Below are 20,586 nucleotides of genomic sequence, written 5' to 3'. Positions count from 1 at the left end.
GTGTGTAGTGTGCCACCTAAACATTGAATTACTTCCCAGATGCTGCCATTAGTAGACTCTTTGGCCACAATATTTCCATTTCACACATTCCCTAAAATCCCTACGGCAGCAAAAACGATTGAAACATTTTATTAAAGTTTACATTTAATAACTGAAATAAAACAACACAAAACATAAAAACACAAACATACAAGGATGGCAAACTTAATGTAGTTATAGGTAAAAATTGTATATTTGAATTGAAAGACTTGAAAAATTCTCCATGATCACTGGAATCCAGCACTCAGAAAGGTGTAACATCTATCTTAAGTAGAAGATAGATCTGTAAACCAACAGTGCACAAATTAAAACAGGAATAGAAGTGAATTTAACACAGCAGGTCAGTCACAGATTAGTACATTAGGAATATCCAACTGGATTGGAATAGATACTCTGATGTCATGACTTCTTCACGCAGAGAAATAAGCAGAAGCTACAGAGGGCTTGGTTTGCTGACCGAACTCTATAAAGAAAAGAATGCACGTGTCATCAAAGGACATATGGGGTCATGGGGTCGCCATGCTAACGTCCAAAATGTGTTGCTGTAAAGCAGTTATTGTGAAGCTCTAAATGAGGAGCACTTTACCTTTGTGATACACACTAGATGACAGGCCGTAGACGGGGATGCTATCATCTCTCTTCTCAAAGTACTTAGAGTCCAGACCTGCAGGGTCTCCGCTGAGGACGACAACAACACAATGCAGGTGACTCAAACATGGCTGACATTATGAACCAGGGAATAAGAAAACAGTCTACTTCTGTATGTATTGTAAAGGATAAACGAAGAATACACAAACATGTGTCTGATGGTTTGCAGCACTGATCTCTGATCCGCAGGAGATGGGGCACGTTTCCCTGTCTGAGAGAAAAGTGCATCATTCATTCAGTTGCTGGTTTTGGAGCAATGTGCTCATTTGAAGTACAGAGTACCTTCAGTACTGCTGCTGTGGATGGAAGGGAAGGTCTGTCCACACGTTCAGGAGACGTCCTGGAGAGCTGCTTCTCATTGAGCTGCTTGTTGAGCCAATTTATAACTGGAGTAAAAGAACAAAAAAAAAAGTGACAAGGCGTTTTTATCTTTTAAAAAAAAGGTATTGCAATGCCTACAATAGTTTGTAAAGAAGAATCACAGGATTACTTATCTTCCCTTTGCAGTCAATATTTACCACAATCTCATTGTTGGATCCCCGTTGCCATTAATGTTTCTTAATAATCGTATTGAAATCAAGTTGTATCAATGCCAGTAACTTAGTTTTCAAACCAGATCCTAACAACAAATAGCTGGAAGCCAAGTAGTCCAGTATGTAAGCACTGCCATATGTCATTATTCATCGTTTAAGTGTCTTGCCAAGGACAACAGGCAGCCCAGTAGAGCCAGCTCCTCGGATTGAAGGACAATACTCTCCGCTCACGCACAGAGGGTGGACTTTTCAGTCGGAGACATCTTGCGATAAACAGTCAACAAAAATATTTGTGTAATTGCTGGATTTTGAATAAGGGAGAATATGTTAAAAACACAGGGTTTTATACCACGTTTCTTCCACATGTCTGATCTTATCGGATGGCTCAGCCAAAGTACAACGCTTTAAAACTTTATTTTTGTTGTCACATCCACGAACTGTGAGCTTCCTCACCATTCTCATTCGTCTTCAACACCGCTCTGCTTTCGTTTAGCTTCTGCACCGTTGTCTCCAACTGCTCCTTTAGTTTTAAAACCTTTAAAAGAAAATTCCAGTTGATATCAAAATGCATCTTCCATGTTAATAGAACACCTGGCCTGCAAACGGATGTTCCTTCAGTAAAGTTGGTTTGATGTGAAGGACAAGGCATGTGTACAGATGAACACCACTTCAACAAATGAATGCAAAGACAGGGGGCATCATTATGAAACAAATATACAACCCTTTTGCTTTCAGATGAAGTGACGAGTGACTTACAAGGACACACATTAAAGACAACATAATGTCAATCGGGAAGAACTTTACAATATAAAGTATTGATGAAGTTCGCTGGTGATTACTGAAGTTGTGACCAATACGACTGATAAAATGAATTTTACAAAAGTCTTTTTTTCAGACCAACATGTACATTTTTCTAATAATCCTGGTAAGAAACCTAATTGAAAAGGATCAGCGTTGTAACTCCTGGTTGCTTTTTGGCCTCTGCGCTGAAAACGGCCCCATGGTAAAAAGTGCAATAACTGTTGTTACTACTTTGTCCATCTAGATGTTTTTTCTGTGGCGATAAAGGGGAACTGGCTCAGTTTTGCACCAGACGTGGTGATGCCCTGGTTGAAAGATGAAGAAAGCTACATGAGAAACGCAGACATACCTGCTCGTCTGTGGTGACCAGACGCTGCTGGGTGCTCTGTAAATCCTTCTCAACACTCTCAAGTTTTCCTGATGTGTCTTGCAGGAGCTTCTCTTGTGACACAGTTACAGAGTTTTTCACTTTTATTTTTCCAACGAGACCTCGAACCTCTCCCTGCAGCTTCTTGATGATACCGTTAGCCTGGTTTCAGAAGGAATGGAAGGTAGTAAGTAGGACACCAGGAAGGGTTGGAAAGACACATGAGGTACAGTTTGTATGCACAGTGACACGGATGAGGATGTGTTCATTAGTGGGGTTAACCCATAGCAAACCTTGATCAGCTCCTCAGACAGTGATCTAACTGTTGCCTCAAGTTTTTTAATCTGAAGTTCTTTACTCTCAGCATTTTCTTCCATTGAATCCTAAAAAAAGAAAAACATAGAAGTTAGATAGATAAAAACAGAATTAGACACGATCATTTTAACTGTATGTGGACAGAGAATCCACACACATTGATGGAATGAAGGAAAATAGAAACAACGAATAAAGCCTAAAACAACATACCTTCTAAAATATGTTTTGCAGCATATTATTGGGTTATAGTTATTAATGCATTAATGAGTTACTGCTGCAGCTGGTCAATATATATAATATATTTCATATAATACTTTACATAGGCCTGTATGATATACAGGAAAGTACAATGTGTCGTAATAATGTTCATGGTTTCGGAACATTGAAGGGAGCTTAAAGTCACTCGAGCATTCAATAAGGAGGCGACTCAAGGAAGAGAGCTGAATGTTGCAATGAAAGTAAAATGAAAAATATATCTATCGTAACCTCTCCTCTCTCAACTATCCCACTCGCTCCACACGTCTAGCACCTCGTCACAGGAGGCCTCGGGAACTGCCAGTCAGCTACTCACAAGGCAGACCTCATCTCCGGCTTTGCTATCCAGCAGTCGCTTGACTTCCTCACTCTCACTGAGACCTGGATCACCCCAGAGAACACATCCACTCCCAGCAGCACCCTCCTCCGCCTTCTCCTTCAGCCACACACTAGGGCTGTCAAAATTGCTCAAAAAGGACGTTCGAATATTTGCTTTAAAAAAAGACAGATAGTCGAATATCAGATATTCAAATATATTCGAATATCTTGTTGCGCATTAGGCGCGTCAATAACAGGACAAATATATACAACGAGACATAACTACTTGTAAACACGTAATTTATTTACTTTTACACTTATTCAAAAACATATTACATGCACAAAAATACGTAAATTAACTGGCCACAACCGCAGATCTCTCGCTCGCTCGCACACACGCACTTGCTCTCTCTCGCACCGTCGCACTCTCTGCGCAAAGCGGTATAAATGAACGACATATTGACACATTGAATATAGAATATTCGTTGACAGCCCTAGCACACAACCAGGCCCACTGGTAGGGGTGATGGCACAGGTCTACTCATTTCACCCAAATGGATTTTTTCTCTTTACCCTCTTCCACCATCCAGCCCACTGTCTTTAATTCCATGCTGTAACAGTTACTCACCCGGTACAATTAACTATCATGGTCCTTTACCGTCCACCAGGCTCCTTGGGTCATTTCTTGGAAGAACTGCACATTATCCTGTCCAATTTCCCTGAAAATGACCCTCCGCTCATCCTCCTGGGTGACTTCAACATCCAGACAGAGAAGTCATCTGACCTCTTACACCTACTTTCTTCCTTCGCTCTGTCACTCAGTCCCTCTCATCCTACTCACAAAGCCGGCAATCACCTTGACTACATCTTCACTAGAAACTGCTCTACCAAGAACCTCTCTGTAACTCCACTTCATGTGTCTGACCACTTCTTCATCTCTTACTCTCTCCCACTCTCTATAACTAACGACCCCCCCATTGACTGACTCTGTACATGTTTGTCGCAACATTCGCTCCCTCTCTCCCTCCTCCCTGGCATCCTCTGTTCTATCAGCTCCCCCTATAACTTTCTCCGCCCAACTCTTTCCTCCTCTCTCGATTCTCTCTGTCCTCTTACAACATGATGGGCCTGCAAATCCACTCCGGCTCCGTGGCAGTGCGTGCAGTGAGAGCCACCATGAGAGCATCGGAAATAGCGTAAATATGAACAACCTGACAACCTGCTTACGTTTCAATCTCTTCTCTCCGCCTTTTCTGCTTCTATCTCTGCTGCCAAAAGCTCTTTCTACCAATCCAGAATCAAATCTTCATTTTCTAACCCCAAAAAACTCTTTTCGATCTTCTCCAACCTCCTCGAACCCCCTAGTCCTCCTCCACCCTTCTTCCGGGTGACTTTGTCAACTATTTTACCAAGAAAATAGCTGACATACGCTCGTCTTTCTCAAACCCACCTCCTACTACTTGTGTCCCACTGACTTCACCTCTATCACCCTCACTTTCCTCTTTCACCCCCCTGTCTAACCAAATTCTTACCCTAGTAACCTCTGCCCGTCCGACCACCTGCCCTCTTGACCCCATTCCATCACATCTTCTACAATCTATCGCTCCTGACCTCCTTCTTTCCTCACCTGTCTCATCAATAATGCTCTGTTATCCGGCTGTTTTCCCAATTCTCTGAAGGAGGCAAGAGTTAACCCTCTCCTGAAGAAACCTACCCTTAACCCTTCTGAAGAAAACAACTACAGACCGGTCGCTCTTCTTCCCTTTTTGTCCAAAACCCTTTGTGCGATCTTTCTTTCTTTGTGCAGGCTTCAAGACAGGCCATTCCATAGAGACTGCCCTCCTTGCTGTCTCAGAGAAACTCCACACTGCTAGAGCCGCCTCTCTCTCCTCATCCTTCTGGACTTCTCCGCTGCATTTGACACAGTCAACCACCAGATCCTTATTTCCTCTTGGTGTCACAAGCTCTGCTCTCTCCCTTGTCATACCTTGACGGCCGCACCTACCGGGTAACCTGGAGAGGATCTGTGTCGGAACCTTGTTCTCTTACTACTGGAGTTCCTCAGGGTTCCGTCCTCGGTCCCCTCCTCTTCTAGCTCTACACTAACTCTCTCGGCTCTGTCCTGTAGATACACACTCTACAACATCAGGAGAATACGTCTTCTCACTCAGAAGGCAGCACAGGTACTGATTCAGGCTCTTGTCATCTCCCGTCTGGACTACTGTAACTCTCTCCTGCAGGTCTTCCTGCTACCGCCATTCAACCTCTGCAGCTCATCCAGAATGCAGCAGCTCCACTGGTCTTTAACCTTCCTAAGTTCTCCCACACTACTCCACTCCTCCGCTCTGTTCACTGGCTACCGGTGGCTCATCCAGTTCTAAACATTGGTGCTCACCTACCATGCTGTGAACGGATCGGGTCCAGCTTACATCCAGGACATGGTCAAACCCGACATCCCGACCCGCACTCTCCGCTCTGCATCTGATAAACTGCTTGTTCCTCCTCACTGAGAGCAAAACACTTCTACAAGACTCTTGCTGTCCTGCTCCTAAATGGTGGAACGAGCTCTCTGATGACATCCGGACCACAGAGAGCCTTCACATCTTCCGCCGCAAACAAAAGACACACCTCTTAAGACTCTACCTTGACTAAAAGACTAACAAATTGTAGCACTTAAATTTGTACTTTTAATGGCACCTATCTATAGAAAGTTGTAAATTGGCTTATTTGATGAAATCGCACTTTCTTGTTTCTTGTTTTTCTCAGTTTGTATCCTTATGGTTGAATGCACTTATTGTAAATCGCTTTGGATAAAAGCGTCAGCTAAATAACATGTAATGTATCATCGTGAAAAACTGAGCTGTTTGATCTACTCTAGTGGTGAAGGTGCTTTATTTGAAAATGATCACATTGGAACAACAGAGTAATCATGTGTTTAGGATGAGATAATCTGGGTGACGTGTGTGTGCGTTTGTTTGTTCCGTTTATCTGGACAGATCTGATACCTGCCTGCCCTCTCCAGGGGTTGCCTCTAGACAATAGCTTCATAATTCTAGTTTCATACGATGTACCCAGTCACAAACATGTAGGATATCAGGGCGTAGGTGACTGCTGAAGCCACGTCTTCACAGAGAGCCGGCTACATGGTTCATCAGCAGGGCAGAGTACTGTGGTGGACCGGAGGAGGGAGACTTGTGTGCATCAATACCTGCTGCTCCAATACAGTCAAAGGCCATTTTTCCTTTCATGTTAAGGTGTGCTAGATTATCTACCCAGACGTTGATGTCAATTTAAAACATTGTATCTTCTATGAATGCAGATACAATGTCTGTAGCCAGACTGACAGAGAGTCACAGCTCTGTCGAGCCGTGTATTCCTTTGGACCTCACTAGTAACGACTTCATGAACTTCTTCAATGATAAGATTCTGACTATCAAAGAGAAAATTGATGGTCTCCTGCCTTCAACCAGTGCCGACCTGTCCTCCGATGTAGGAACCTTGGATGCAGCAGTGGGCCCTGATGCCTGTTTGGATGCCTTCTCTTCCATCAACCTTGATCAACTGACTTCTTTATTTTCAAAGTCTAAATCTTCTAATTGTCTCTTGGATCCGATTCCGACCAAGCTGCTTAAGGAAGTTTTTCCTTTAGTTCGCACATCCTTATTAGATATTATGAATCTGTCTTTGTTGACAGGACATGTACCACAGTCCTTCAAGGTAGCTGTAATTAAACCTCTTCTTAAGAAACCTACTCTTGCTCCAGAGGTGTTGGCTAACTACAGACCTATCTCTAATCTTCCCTTCCTCTCTAAGATCCTTGAGAAATCCGTCGCAAATCAATTATGTGACTTTCTACAAAACAATGCTTTGTTCGAGGATTTCCAGTCAGGATTTCGAGTGCATCACAGTACAGAAACCGCACTGGTGAAAATTACGAATGATCTTCTACTTGCATCGGACCAAGGACTCATCTCTTTTCTTGTCTTGCTGGACCTCAGTGCCGCATTTGATACCATAGACCATTGTATCCTGTTGCAGAGACTAGAACATTTAATTGGTATCAAAGGAATTGCACTCAGCTGGTTTAAATCCTACTTATCGGATCGATCCCAGTTTGTGCTTGTAAACGGTGAATCCTCAAAGACCACCAATGTTGGTCACGGAGTCCCACAAGGTTCTGTACTTGGACCAATTTTTTTTTACCCTCTATGGGCTTCCTTTGGGCGATCTTTTCAGGAAACACCGCATAAACTTCCATTGTTATGCAGACGATACTCAACTGCATCTGTCGATCAAGCCAGAAGAGACGGACCAGCTAGTTAGACTTCAAGAATGTCTTGGAGACATCAAAACTTGACCGGCAACTTCCTGATGCTAAACCCAGAAAAAGCGGTTATCCTGATAGGCCCAGAGCGCCTTCGAAGCCAGCTGTCACGTGATACAGTTTTTATGGATGGAATTGCTCTGGTACCCAGCAGCACCGTCAGGAATCTGGGAGTTCTCTTCGACCAGGATATGACCTTCAACTCGCATATAAAGAAGACTTCAAGGACCGCCTATTTTCATCTACGTAACATATAAAAAATCAGGAACTTCCTGTCTCAAAGTGATGCAGAAAAATTAGTTCATGCGTTTGTGTCACTTCCAGACTGGACTACTGTAATTCTTTGTTATCAGGCTGCTCTTGTAAATCTCTTAAGCCTCTCCAGTTGATTCAGAATGCTGCAGCACGTGTATTAACAAGAACTAAGAAAAGGGATCATATCACTCCTGTATTAACTTCTCTGCACTGGCTCCCTGTTAAATCAAGAATAGATTTTAAGGTACTTCTTCTCACCTACAAGGCACTTGCTGGTGAGGCACCATCGTATTTTAAAGAGCTTGTAACACCTTATTGCCCTACAAGGCAGCTGCGCTCCATAGATGCTGGGTTACTTGTTGTTCCTATGGTTTTAAAAAGTAGGATGGCGGCCAGAGCCTTCAGTTATCAAGATCCTCTTTTGTGAGCTTGTGTCAGCTTCCACTTTCAGTCCGGGGGGCAGATTCGGTCAGCTCTTTTAAAGTAAAACTTAAAACTTTCGTCTTTGATTTTGCCTATAGTTAGGGCTAGCTCAGGTTAGCCCGGACCAGCCCTTAGTTAAGCTGCTATAGGCTTAGACTGCCGGGGGACTTCTTAGGACACACCGAGCTCCTCTCTCACGCTCTCGTTCTACCATGATTCACGTTTTATTAATGCACATGACTAATTCAGCTTCTTTCCGGGAGTTTTTTTTGTGCTTTCTCCCCTAGCAGGTCTCCGTAGATCGTAGTTCCTTGTGGACCCTGGTCCTGACACCTGCCGTGGCCCTGCTGACGCCTGCTGCTGCCATCGTCATCATCATCATCATTATTATTTTAGATATCAATCATATTACTGTACTCGTAAACCAACATTACCCTCTCCTAAAGTCTCTGTGCTCTCCCTCCCCACAGGCTTCTGTAGATGGTGGTTCTATCTGATGGTGGTTGCCCCTGCAGTGGTCCTGGCTTACTACTCACAATTACTTGAATCATTTCTGTCATAGGAATTGCATGTATTATACATTGTTCATTCTGTACACATGGCATCCATTGTAGTCTGTCCATTCCGGGAGTGGGATCCCTCCTCTGACGTTCTCCAAGGTTTCATCCCTTTTTTCCCTCTTGGAAGGGTTTTTTCATTTTTTGGGGAGTTTTTCCTGTGCCGATATGTGGGTTTCGGGACAGAGGATGTTGTACGTGTACAGACTGTAAAGCCCTCTGAGGCTAATTTGTAATTTTCGATTTTGGGCTATACAAAATAAAATGAATTTAATTAAATTGAATGCAGCCTAAACCTAAACGTGGGATTAAACCAGGATCCGCCCCACGCTGTCTGCCAGGACTTGTGATGGAGAGATTCGGGACAGCTGGCCACTTCCATCATACCTGCCCCATGCTGGGGAAGTTTGGGCTAACATTTCCTTTGCAGATAAATTAAATTACTAAAGCTCTTGTATGCGTTATTTAACATTAGCTCAGATAAATGGCAGTATGTTTTCCTGCCACATTTATATATTAGAATTCTCATAATAATTCCCATTAATAAAGTATCCATTTTGTTAATAGATTTTTACAAATTGCTACGTTGTAGACCAGGAGCATGATAGCTCCTAAAAGTGACGTAGATGAGGTTGATATTAGTCTGAGGGTTACTTTTAGCTGCTCGTTTGTCTTTTCCAGTGATGCTCATACCTTCTGCTGCTGAGTAGCTTCCAGCACCTCCTTTGAGCGATGCATGAGCTGATCCTTATCTTTGATCTCCTGTTCCAGAACAGCCACTCTCATCTGGAGCTGGCTCACCGAGCGTTCCTTGTCATGGACGTCTGTGTCCAGAGAGCTGTTCTCCCTCCTGAGAGACAGGATCTGCTGCTTGGAACGCTGGCACTCCTACACACAACAGCAGGAAATATATTCTTCTTATAATCTGGGTTATCTACAGAGGTGCACCAAATAACACTACAACATGAAACAATGTTTTTAGCGTACCTCCTCTGCACCCGCTAGTTTGATCTTTAGGTCTCTGATGACGGACTCGTTCTTGTATTTCCGCTCCGTCAGTTCTCTGCTGGAGGTCTCCAGCTCGGCCAATCTGCTGTGGAGCTGCTGGCTGCTCTCTCTGTGAGAACTCTCCAGCTCCTGACGGAGCAACTCAGTCTGCTGCTGAAGTCTGCTCTGTAACTAAACACACATTATAAATGTGAATGTTTATAATACAACTGCTATCGCTGTTTCACAACTATTAAATCACAATACTTCTAATAGTATGTGCTCATGGTCACATTGGTTAATCCAACTGCCCATTGTTCTAAACACATAAATGAGTGTGGTGCCAGAAAACATTAAATACACCATATTTGGCAGAGCTATAGAACTTTGAGAAAGACCAACGCATCCCAGCTAAAAAGACGTGGGTTCTTCTAATAGGTCAGTGTCCTCTAATGATGCTTGTCATTGTCTAATCCAGTGGTACGCAAACTTTTCCTGTCAGGGCTCCCAACCTCACACCTTCCCCGAACAAAAAAGAAAAAATTATGTTGTTCCTGCTTTGTTTTTAATTCATTGCATCATAATATACAAACTCTGCAAAATAAAATGTGTTTATTTATATATATATATATATATATATATATATATATATATAAATAAAATAAGCACATATCACTTTACTTTTCCACTTAACAGTTTTATTACATTTTGTAAACATCCTTTCAATTAAAATTATTTCAGATATTAAAATAGAAGCTAGAAACAGTATATATCCACATTTAACATTTCTTTCTGTGTTTCTTACCTCTGCAGCCTTCTCCCTCTCTGATTGTAACTCATGACAATGACGGCTGGAAAGCGAGCTGGTCTGACTTGTCCACTCTGAACGCAGTTTGTCCAACTCCTTTGTCTTCTCGGACAGCGTCTGTGAGAAATACACGGATTATGAAAGAAAAAGTTTATTTTTCAACCCAATACTGGTGGGCCGCGAAGGTATTGGAGGTGCGCCGCGAGAGGTCATTTACAATAAATGAATAAAATATATTTAATGTTTTAATTTTGAAAAGTTTGAAATTAATATAAAAATATGTCAGTAGGTCAAGTAAATAAAGTAAAAAACATACATTGTCGGTTAATACATTTTTAATCGGTTAAATTCTTAAGGTCATTTAATCATCCCTAGTTTATGTTTTGATCAGAGTTGTGATTAAAGGTTTGGGTGGGCCGCAACAGATTTTCAGATTTCAAATTGGGCCGCGGCATTCTTGAGTTTGGGAACCGCTGCATTAGATTCTTTATTGCGTATAATTTAACCAGTTAATTCGAAAATATGAGATATTATTCAATGGAACCTTTTGGATTTGACAGTCAGTCATTGACTCCATTCATCCATCAATAGATCTTTTAGCAACTTCCATTTATAGGAGACTAATTCATAGCGTATTGGACATTATTGTGGTGTTCCTGACCTTTGCAGGAGGAAATACTCTCCAACTGGACCTCGCTAGATTATAATGGATTACCTCTGTTGTACAATATATTTATTCTAGCGTCCGGAAGAATAACCGGAAGGTACATTAACTACATTAGAATAATGTGTTGCATTAATCTCGGCCACATTAATTGCATAGATGTGTTAGCATTTATGTTAGCCATAGGGGGTGTTAATTTCTAAAGCCTTGCATTAAGACATACATCACTTTATTTAAGACGCTGCACTACTTGGCTGTGTTGTGCCAGTGAATAAAGTTTGAAAAAAACATTTATAGCAAACCAATGGTCATGAGGATACTCATTTAACGTTACATGAAATTTGCACGAGGAGGAGGGTCCATGTCGCTAAATACCCAACTAAGATCGCTTTGTGCCGTTCTGACAAAGGAATCTGCCACCGGCCACCGACCACACAAACTGCAGTTCTGAAAAAGGAACCTTCTACCTACCACTTTTTGCACCCGGCGTCACTCTGATTTGTGTTATCTGCAGGTGCATTGCGGAGAAAACCAATAGGGTGTCTGGATGGTATATGTTTAAACTTCTCATCCAACCACAATCAAATTCACTCTATCCTGATGGAGCGATTTATCTGGATAGGTTTTCTTTTGTGTGTGTTTTTGGATGACGATAAGCTGGAATGAAAACAAGCCAAAACGAAATAGGAGTAACGAGGCTAATTCTAAAATGTAAGGAGTAGAAAGCACAGTTATTTGCATGAAAATGTAACGAGTAGAAGTAAAAAGTTGTCTAAAAAATAAATACTCCAGTAAAGTATAGATACCTAAAATTTCTACTTAAGTAAGGTAGTAACAAAGTACAAACACAGTGTTTGTACTTTGTTACTCGACACCACTGGTCGCCAGTAGGTGGCACTATGACTTTGATTAAACATTCCACTTTACATGTCTTCAGGCCCGGAGTCTCAAACATGTGTAAATTGGAAAGGATCGGATTATGTGGAGGAGAGTTACAACATTAACTTTATTTGTTCTTGGCGAAGGATCAACTTTGCAGATGCTCCCACTCGCTGCGGTTGATCCAATTCTTACAATATTCACAGTGAAGCATTATCAAGGTCTTGGTCTCTGCGAACAACTTTTGAGAAGGATCAGACTAAACTGCAGGGTGTAAAGTGAAAAACATTCAACTTCCCGTATTCACCAGGTGGCACTATGACTAAGGTTAAAAATGATCACATGGCTGTCTAGAGGGTAATATGGAAGCCCATTTCCACCAAAAAAGGAGGGTTAGAAAGACAAAATGATGACTTGGTTGGTGACTACGGTCACACAAGTGTCTTTTGTGTTTAACAACGTCTCGCTGACCAGCTATTAAACCAGGAAGTCTGAATCTGTGGCTAACTTTAACAAACAAACAGCACAGCAAACTGCAGCTTGCAGTCACGGCACGTCAGGCGTGGTGTCTCTAAAAAAAACGAGATAAGGTCGCTGGTCTCTTTTGACAAGAAGTCGCCAAGAGGGTTTGGAAAGTCAATGTACCAAACAACGAAGGAGCCTGCGCATATCTTCATTTTTTCGACTTTCTAACCCTTCTTTTGTTTTGTGGCCGGAAATGGGCTTCCATAGGGTAAGGAGGTCATGCTATATGAGAAATATGGAGCAGATTAGATAAATGCTCTGCACGCGTATAGTTTAATCTTTTTTCTGACAAAATGCAATTTTTTAAAAATTAAAAAATGGCCAAATTTGAAAAGAATCAAGTTTAATCTCTGGGAGGAGTTTGGTCTTTTAAAAATGTTTTTTCTTTAGACAAACAATATTAAACAATAAGATATCAACCATTCTCAAAAAACGTCAGTGAGCCTTATAATCCGGAGCGCCTCATATTTCAGGCATGAAAACGGGTCAAGGGTGAAAAAGGTGAGAAGGATATTATCCCTCTAGGGCAGGGGTTTTCAAATGGTTTTGTCCCAGAGATTTCTTCGAGTCATTCGTTGACGGGGGAGGGGGGTAGCGGTAGCTAAATCATTTTCCACTGGAGCTTTAGCTAGCTGGCCAACGTGGCGTTCTCTCCTGCTGTGTTAAATGACTAAATTCATCAAGCTGTAGCTAACGTTAGCTAAGTCTATGTCAACAAAGCTCCTGGGTAACTTAACTTAGATATACCAGAAAATATTAAAACCATCACTCAACCTGTTCGCAATTCACTGAATCTCGCGCTCCCTTCTGACACGCGCACCTGTTCGCAGTTCACTGAATATGAATACCCCCCCCCCCCAAAGAACTCATCGAATATACACGATTCACGTAGGTCACCTATTCTGGTTTCAAAACGGCGAATTTCACCGAAAGGTGAGGGATTTTCATGCCTGATATATGGATCAATTGGTTAATTGGTTGATCCATACTGGTTGTACACAGCGCTCAAGGCGCTCTGCCAAACATGCCAAAGCTCGGTCTCCGACGGCGAGATGCTGAGCGGGCGCTCAAGCGCGTGACATATGGAGCTTGTTTCAGGGCGCGTCGGAAACAGAGCTGTCGTTCTTGCCGAGCATTTAATGAGATTAAAGAGCGAGAGACGGCGTCCTTTTCTCTACAGTAGCTGAACCATCTTAACAGGGGAAAATAAGTTATTCTAAAAGGGGCCCTTGGCAGGCAGCGTCGCTGGAGAGCAGCCGAAGATTTAAGGCGTGGATGGCGAGCAGACGCACCTCGCAGCATCGATCGGACCCTGAAAGCAGTCTCCACCTCCCCCAGCCCCGACGTCAAACGTTTGCAGTATCTTATGCGCCTTATAATCCGGTGCGCCCTATATATGAAAAATGTTCTAAAATATGTCATTCATTGAAGGTGCGCCTTATTGTGCGGAAAATACGGTAAGCATAAATGACTTTTTCCAATTGAATTCCATTTTAACAAAACAAACGGTTTTAATATTATGTAAAAGTTTCATCAGTGTTTCTAGGAGTAAAATAAATAAATGAGTAGATCAAAGCAAACCTGTTGGGCATAACTCAGCTGCCTGGACAGATCCTCGTCGGTCTTCTGAAGCTTTACCTCCAGGGCCTGTTTCTCTGCCTGAAACATTTAGAAAAAGGACAAAAGGGCTTGAGTTACATGACAAATATTATGGGTACTTTAATTAGATGATTTCACTGAAACAATTACTATTTTGTAAAAATAAGTAACCCTAAGCAAACCTCCACAAAACAAAGTGTTTCCATGAATGAGCCAACCTTGAGAGAGCAGAGACACACTGCCAGATAGTCTTTAATGTCTTTATCAGAGCCGTGAACAAGCCTCAAAGACAAGTGGTTGAGGTGTTTGAATGCATTGGTCTCTACAACACTGAGGTTAGCAGGGCCTTCAACCACCAGAGACTGACTGGACAAGTGCAGGAGAAACCTGTGGAAAAAGAAGACAGTCATGTAGAGTTTATGGTTGTTTCACTGGACACCTCCAATATTTTGTCCAGCCCCACTGATAAAACGTCAAAACAACCACATGAATGATAAATTGTCTAGGATTATGCAACAAAAGTCAATCAAGGCTTTTTGATGTAAGAGAAAATGAATTGCAGGAAAGTATTAGGACATACAAATCCTTACAAAATGTGAACTGGTTTATTCAGTAGAACAGTGTGATGTTGTGTGGGGAGTTTTCTTCCTACCTTGGAGTGTCTGACTTTTGCTCGGAATAGCAGAGATTAAGCAGGTCGATAAACTTCTGAGGAAATGATGCAAAGTCTATCAGGAGCCCTTGTTGGACTTTCAAGCTACACAAACAATAGGGGGGAAAAATGTTTAAAACATTAAAGAAAGTTGAAGAAATGATCACGACAGCCGTTCAAAGAGTTCAAACAATGATCATTGTAATTGAATGAGTTCTACCATTACCTTTGGAAATCATCTTCTGATATAGAGAGGTTGAAAAGAAAATATGGATCAGTATCATCGGTTAGTCTCACTAGAAGATCCTAGAAACAAACAAAAACAACCGCAAGTTAAGTGAGCTAAAAAGGGTTCAAATGAAAACTTAAGTGTTGAGGGGTTTTTTCCAATTAGAGGACTTCCAAAAATTATGGAAAAGACAATAGCTAATGTTATGCAGACCTGCTACTCACCCTTTTGTGTACTGGACTGTTTGTCAAATGAAGCTCAATGGTGACACGAATGTTAGCTTTCCTGTAAAAGGAGGAAGTAAAAACTGACAAAACTGCTTCAAATCTAATCGAATGATGTAACTTTAAACACCCATCCATCCACCATTCTGCGTAACTCGTTATATACACACATGTAACTTATGTATGTATATATAAACACATTAAAAGAGGTCTTGCTGATTTGCCTCCGAATCTATATTATTATATTTATGACGTTAGGTGACGTCAGCTGGCTTTGGTTACAATAGGCGTCTTACCTCTCCTCGCAGTCCCCGCAGCGCACGCTCACTTGTAAGCACTTGCTGAAGAGTTCCTCCATGTTGTCTTCGACCTAAACAAGTCTTCGCTGGGGAGTAAGCGGCTCGTTAATAACCTGGTTAGGTCTGAGACGCGTTGGCTTCCATTACAAAGACCCTTCACTCGTCAGTTGTCATTCGTGGAGGATTTTTGTTTTCGCGCTTTTCGGCCGCCAATGAATCGCCCTGGAAACAGAACGTGATTGAACTTCCTCTTCTTCTTGAGCTTTATGGCACGTTTGTAAACATCCGGCCTCTTACCGCCGCCTAGTGACCGGCAGTGGAACAAACTGGATCATACGGAGTGCGGGAGAACGATGGTTCCCCTTATATATATATATATATATATATATATATATATATATATATATATATATATAATTAATATTTTAAATAATAATACAGTATTTTAAATAATTAGGCAAAATATCTTAATGGATCAGATCAAAGTTGTCATACAGTAGTCACATCTTTCTAAAGAAGATGAAGAGGACCAGCTGTAGTTTGTGTTGCTGATGAACTCCTGGATTACACTGACGGAATGGAAGAAGAACATAAAACGTTACTGAGGTGAACATTTAATTCAGTGGGTGTTGTATTACATCACACTCCATTAGCTTTATAATGGTTTCATAAAGTAAGAGGAGGTTGGATACAGTAACAACAATTAAACAGTTAATATTTTACTGGAGCGGTCTACATTTCAAATACACACCTACCGTTTGTCGTCTTGTTACTCTAACATCAATACGCCGATTAAGTTTGGTAGTGCTCGTACAGTTAAATGCACAAATATAAATAATCTATTAATACAATTTAAAATGTACCTAAACCTCATCTGTGTCTGTTTTTATTTTCCTCTCTGGTAATGGTCGCTGGTCAGTGTTGCATATTGCTGAGGTGAAATGCATTCTGGGATATTTGGCTTCCACATGAACGGACAAGACAGCTCCCATGCAAACCCGGTAAAATGGGCGGGGCGAGACACGTTCTCGGCGAGATGCGGTCTTTACAATTGGAACAGTACTCGGACTGATGACGTTTCAGGAGTCCACAAGAACCCAAGTACACAACAATGCATATTGAGAAAGGGCCTCAATCACAGCAGGTAAATACACAGCAAATGGCTGTACACACTTATTTGTCCGTCAAAGTTTGTTTTTTTAATTAGTGGTGTAATTAGTGGAGAAAAAATACTGAAGACACATGACGGATAGAATGTGCCAGGATCCGGGTCTCTCTCTCTCTTCCGCTCTGCCATATACATTCACTGACACACTCATTTGCCCATTAGTCTCACCTTAGCGCTCACACCCACTTCTCACATAGCCTTCCCATCCACCTGCCGCTCATTTCAATCAGTGCCCGCGCCGTTTGCTGTTACACCTGTTTCTGGTCATGTCTAATCACCCTGTCTATATCTTGCATCTGTTCCCTTTGTGTCTTGTCGGATTATTCTTATGAGTCAAGCCCTTTGCCTAGCTGGTCTCCTAGAGAATGCATTTTGTTCTATGTTTTGCCATCGAGCTCGGCTCGCTGTTTCTGTTGAACATTAAAACCCTTATTTTGTGACCTCCCTCTGCGCGTGGATCTTTGCCGCCCGATACCGTGACAGAACGTGACAGAATAATCCGACCACACGCTATGGATCCAGCGAGGGAGGAATCCATTGCCACTGCCGTAGAGTTCCAGGGAGCTATGCTGGGTCGACACCATGAGGAATTGTCGGCAGCCAGGCAGGCCGTTGAGAGTCTGGCCGCTCAGGTGAACGACCTGTCTATGCGCCTCACCCAGACCCGTTCTGAGTCTCCATTAACACTCTCTCACTCGTCGTCTCCGGAGCCTCGCATCAATAACCCCCCGTGTTACGCTGGAGAGCCGGCGGAATGCAGAGCATTCCTGACGCAGTGTGAGGTGGCCTTCTCTCTGCAACCGCGAACATATGCTGAAGACCAAGCCCGCATTGCCTACGTGATTTCCTTACTAACCGGGCGCGCCCGTGAATGGGGAACCTCAGTTTGGGAGGCTGGAGGTCCCTGCTGCAGACGCTTCCTCCTCTTCAAGGAGGAGATGATGAAGGTATTTGACCAGTCAGTCTTTGGACGCGAGGCATCGTGTCTCTTGCCTCTCTAACAGACTGTGCCTTTACTGCGGTGCGGCGGGCCACTTTGCCGCTTCCTGTCCGGCAAAAGACAGAGCTCGCCAGTAGACAGAGGAGTACTGGCGAGCGCGGCGGTGTCTTCATCCTCACCCAGATCCCGCACCACTCCGCCGTTCTTCGGTGGGCTGGCTCATCTGCCTCCTGTCCGGCGCTGATTGACTCGGGGGCGGAGGGAAACTTCCTAGACGAGAGATGGGCGCGGGAACACAACATTCCCCTGGTGGATTTAGAAAAACGCACCACCATATTTTCCCTGGATGGTGGAACTCTAGCTGAGGTCCATCAGGTCACCAGTCCGGTGAGGCTGACTGTCTCCGGGAACCACCAAGAGACTATTTATTTTTCATTTTTCGTTTCCCCCTATTCCCCCATTGTCTTAGGGCACCCGTGGCTTGTCCAGCATAATCCCCATAGTAACTGGCTCAGGAGTACTATTTTGTCTTGGACTCTTTCGTGTCATGGTAACTGCTTAGTGTCTGCTATCCCTGCCGTGTCTTCTGTCTCTGTGTTTCAGGAGGAGCCCAGTGATCTGACTGGCGTACCGGAGGAGTACCATGACAGCCGTTCCCGGGCCGTCTCCCTGCCGCCTCACCGCCCTTGCGACTGTAGCATTGACCTCCTTCCTGGCACCACGCCCCCCCCGCGGTAGACTATACTCCCTCTCATCACCCGAACGAGAAGCGTTAGAGAAATATCTCTCCGAGTCGCTGGAGGCTGGAAATATTGTTCCATCCTCTTCTCCTGCCGGTGCGGGGTTCTTCTTCGTGGAGAAGAAGGACGGGTCGTTGCGTCCTTGTATTGATTATCGGGGGTTAAACGACATAACGGTCAAGAATCGCTATCCCTTGCCCCTTATGTCGTCACGGTTCGAGATCCTACAGGGCGCTAGATTCTTCACTAAGTTGGATCTGCGTAATGCGTACCATCTAGTTCGTATCAAACAGGGGGATGAGTGGAAGACCGCGTTCAATACCCATATTGGTCACTTTGAATACCGGGTCCTTCCCTTCGGATTGGCCAACGCCCCCGCCGTGTTTCAGGCACTGGTGAATGACGTCCTGCGCGACATGTTAAACATCTTCGTATTTGTTTATCTGGACCTCTTGCCCTGTCTGCGCGCAAACTAAATCAAGCAACGCTCCGCCGGCGGGTCTTCTCAGACCTCTTCCCATTCCATTGCGCCCGTGGTCACACATCGCGTTAGGCTTCGCTACCGGTCTCCCTCCATCCGCCGGCAACACAGTTATCCTGACGGTTGTCGATCGTTTTTCTAAGGCGGCCCATTACATTCCACTTCCCAAATTACCGTCCGCCCGTGAGACCGCGCAGGTTATGGTCGATCATGTGTTTAAGATTCACGGTCTTCCCTCGGACATTGTGTCTGACAGAGGTCCCCAATTTGCCTCTCTGTTTTGGAGGGAGTTCTGTCGACTGATTGGGGCTTCCCCCAGTCTGTCGTCAGGATTCCACCCGCAGACCAATGGGCAAGCTGAGCGGACCAACCAGATTCTCGGGCGCATGTTACGCAGTTTGATCTCTCAGACCCCGGCGTCCTGGGAAACATGAACTGAATTTGTCGTGTGTGAAACATAGTTTGGAATAAATGTCATCATCATAGTCAATGGGGTGATGTCTCTGTATTTGTGTTCCCTTTATCTGTACAGGGCCCTGTTCCTCGTACGTGGTTCAACTAAGTTGATCAAATGTCCGATTATCCAGCTCAAATTAACGATCACGTCCGAAACCAGGATTTTTAACAGTATAACGGCAAATAAACTTTGCCGTTAGAGGGTCTTTTTTCCCCGCTGACGAGCAAGAGATGATCATGAACACATATGATGAGATAATGTTCATTTTAATCATTTCTGTCAGATGAATTTAATGTATTATACATATTTTACGTTGTTCATTCTGTACGTCCATCGCAGTCTCTCCGTCCCAGGGAGGATAGTCTTCTGTCTCTCTAAAGGTTTCTTCCCTTTATTCTCCTCATCAAATACTTTTTCATTGTTTGGGGAGTTTTTCCTGTGCCGATGTGAGGGTTTCTGGACAGAGGATGTCACATGTCTACAGACTGTAAAGACCCATGAGGCTAATTTGCGATATTGTGCGATATAAAATGAAATAAATCATATAATCACGGCAAAAACTGACAGCGCCCCCCTGCGAGACTACAAGCCCGACAAAGTATCACACACAAGTTAACGTTATGCGTGTTTGTAAAATGTAACGCCTCATTTAAGTGCCTCGTCACTCTAATCAATCCGATTATATTTATTTAAATGTGTCTGCTGGCAGGAGGCTTCATGGATGATCATCATTCAAAGAGAATAATTGTTTACTAAGCGACAAATAAACCAACAGAACTTTACGAAGAGCACGACGCGCAGCGGCTTTCCAGATGTTCTCTGCATCGCAACACTGTACAGATAGGACAGTACGGGAGATAGTGTGTGAGACATGAGAGTGTGTGAGAGTATGAGAGACAGTCCGTGGGACAGTATGTGAGACAGTCTGCGGGACAGTGGACGCTCGGCTGCAGTGTGTGGTGTTCATCACGTAACGTAACGGGCAAATCTTGTAAATAAATGATTCCTTGTCCTCAGCATCTGTAGCGCTCGTACAGGACGTCATGGCGGCTAAACGGGTATTTGTGATCTCGGAGAAGTCTCTTCCTATAAAACGTTA

General features: G+C 43.3%; 1 protein-coding gene across 1 annotated transcript; it reads right to left on the bottom strand.

Moving 5' to 3' along the window:
- Positions 1-126: 126 nt before the first annotated feature.
- On the bottom strand, positions 127-16,601 carry sass6 (SAS-6 centriolar assembly protein). Its single transcript, XM_040183525.2, has 17 exons — positions 16,457-16,601; positions 15,699-15,923; positions 15,403-15,463; positions 15,176-15,255; positions 14,950-15,054; positions 14,516-14,684; positions 14,280-14,357; positions 10,628-10,747; positions 9,823-10,014; positions 9,529-9,723; positions 2,682-2,771; positions 2,371-2,550; positions 1,674-1,755; positions 970-1,073; positions 837-898; positions 626-717; positions 127-502 (listed from the first exon to the last, which is right to left on the bottom strand). Exons 2-17 carry the CDS (start codon positions 15,758-15,760, stop codon positions 450-452), a joined length of 1,725 nt encoding a protein of 574 aa, XP_040039459.2. The 5' UTR covers positions 15,761-15,923; positions 16,457-16,601; the 3' UTR covers positions 127-449.
- Between the last annotated feature and the right edge of the window lie 3,985 nt (positions 16,602-20,586).

Source organism: Gasterosteus aculeatus, chromosome 8 (assembly GCF_964276395.1).
Source record: "Gasterosteus aculeatus chromosome 8, fGasAcu3.hap1.1, whole genome shotgun sequence".
NCBI lineage: Eukaryota > Metazoa > Chordata > Actinopteri > Perciformes > Gasterosteidae > Gasterosteus > Gasterosteus aculeatus.
Note: the sequence above shows the minus strand (reverse complement) of the source record. Positions and strands in the feature narration are given on the sequence as shown.

Excerpts from the sequence above, each read along its gene's own strand:
- sass6 (XM_040183525.2), bottom strand. The coding sequence starts at position 15,760 with ATGGAGGAACTCTTCAGCAAGTGCTTACAAGTGAGCGTGCGCTGCGGG. Across the intron at positions 10,748-14,279 it reads AGCTGAGTTATGCCCAACAG|ACGCTGTCCGAGAAGACAAA; the intron begins GTTTGCTTTGAT and ends TATTTCTCACAG. Across the intron at positions 503-625 it reads ATCTAGTGTGTATCACAAAG|AGTTCGGTCAGCAAACCAAG; the intron begins GTAAAGTGCTCC and ends TTTTCTTTATAG.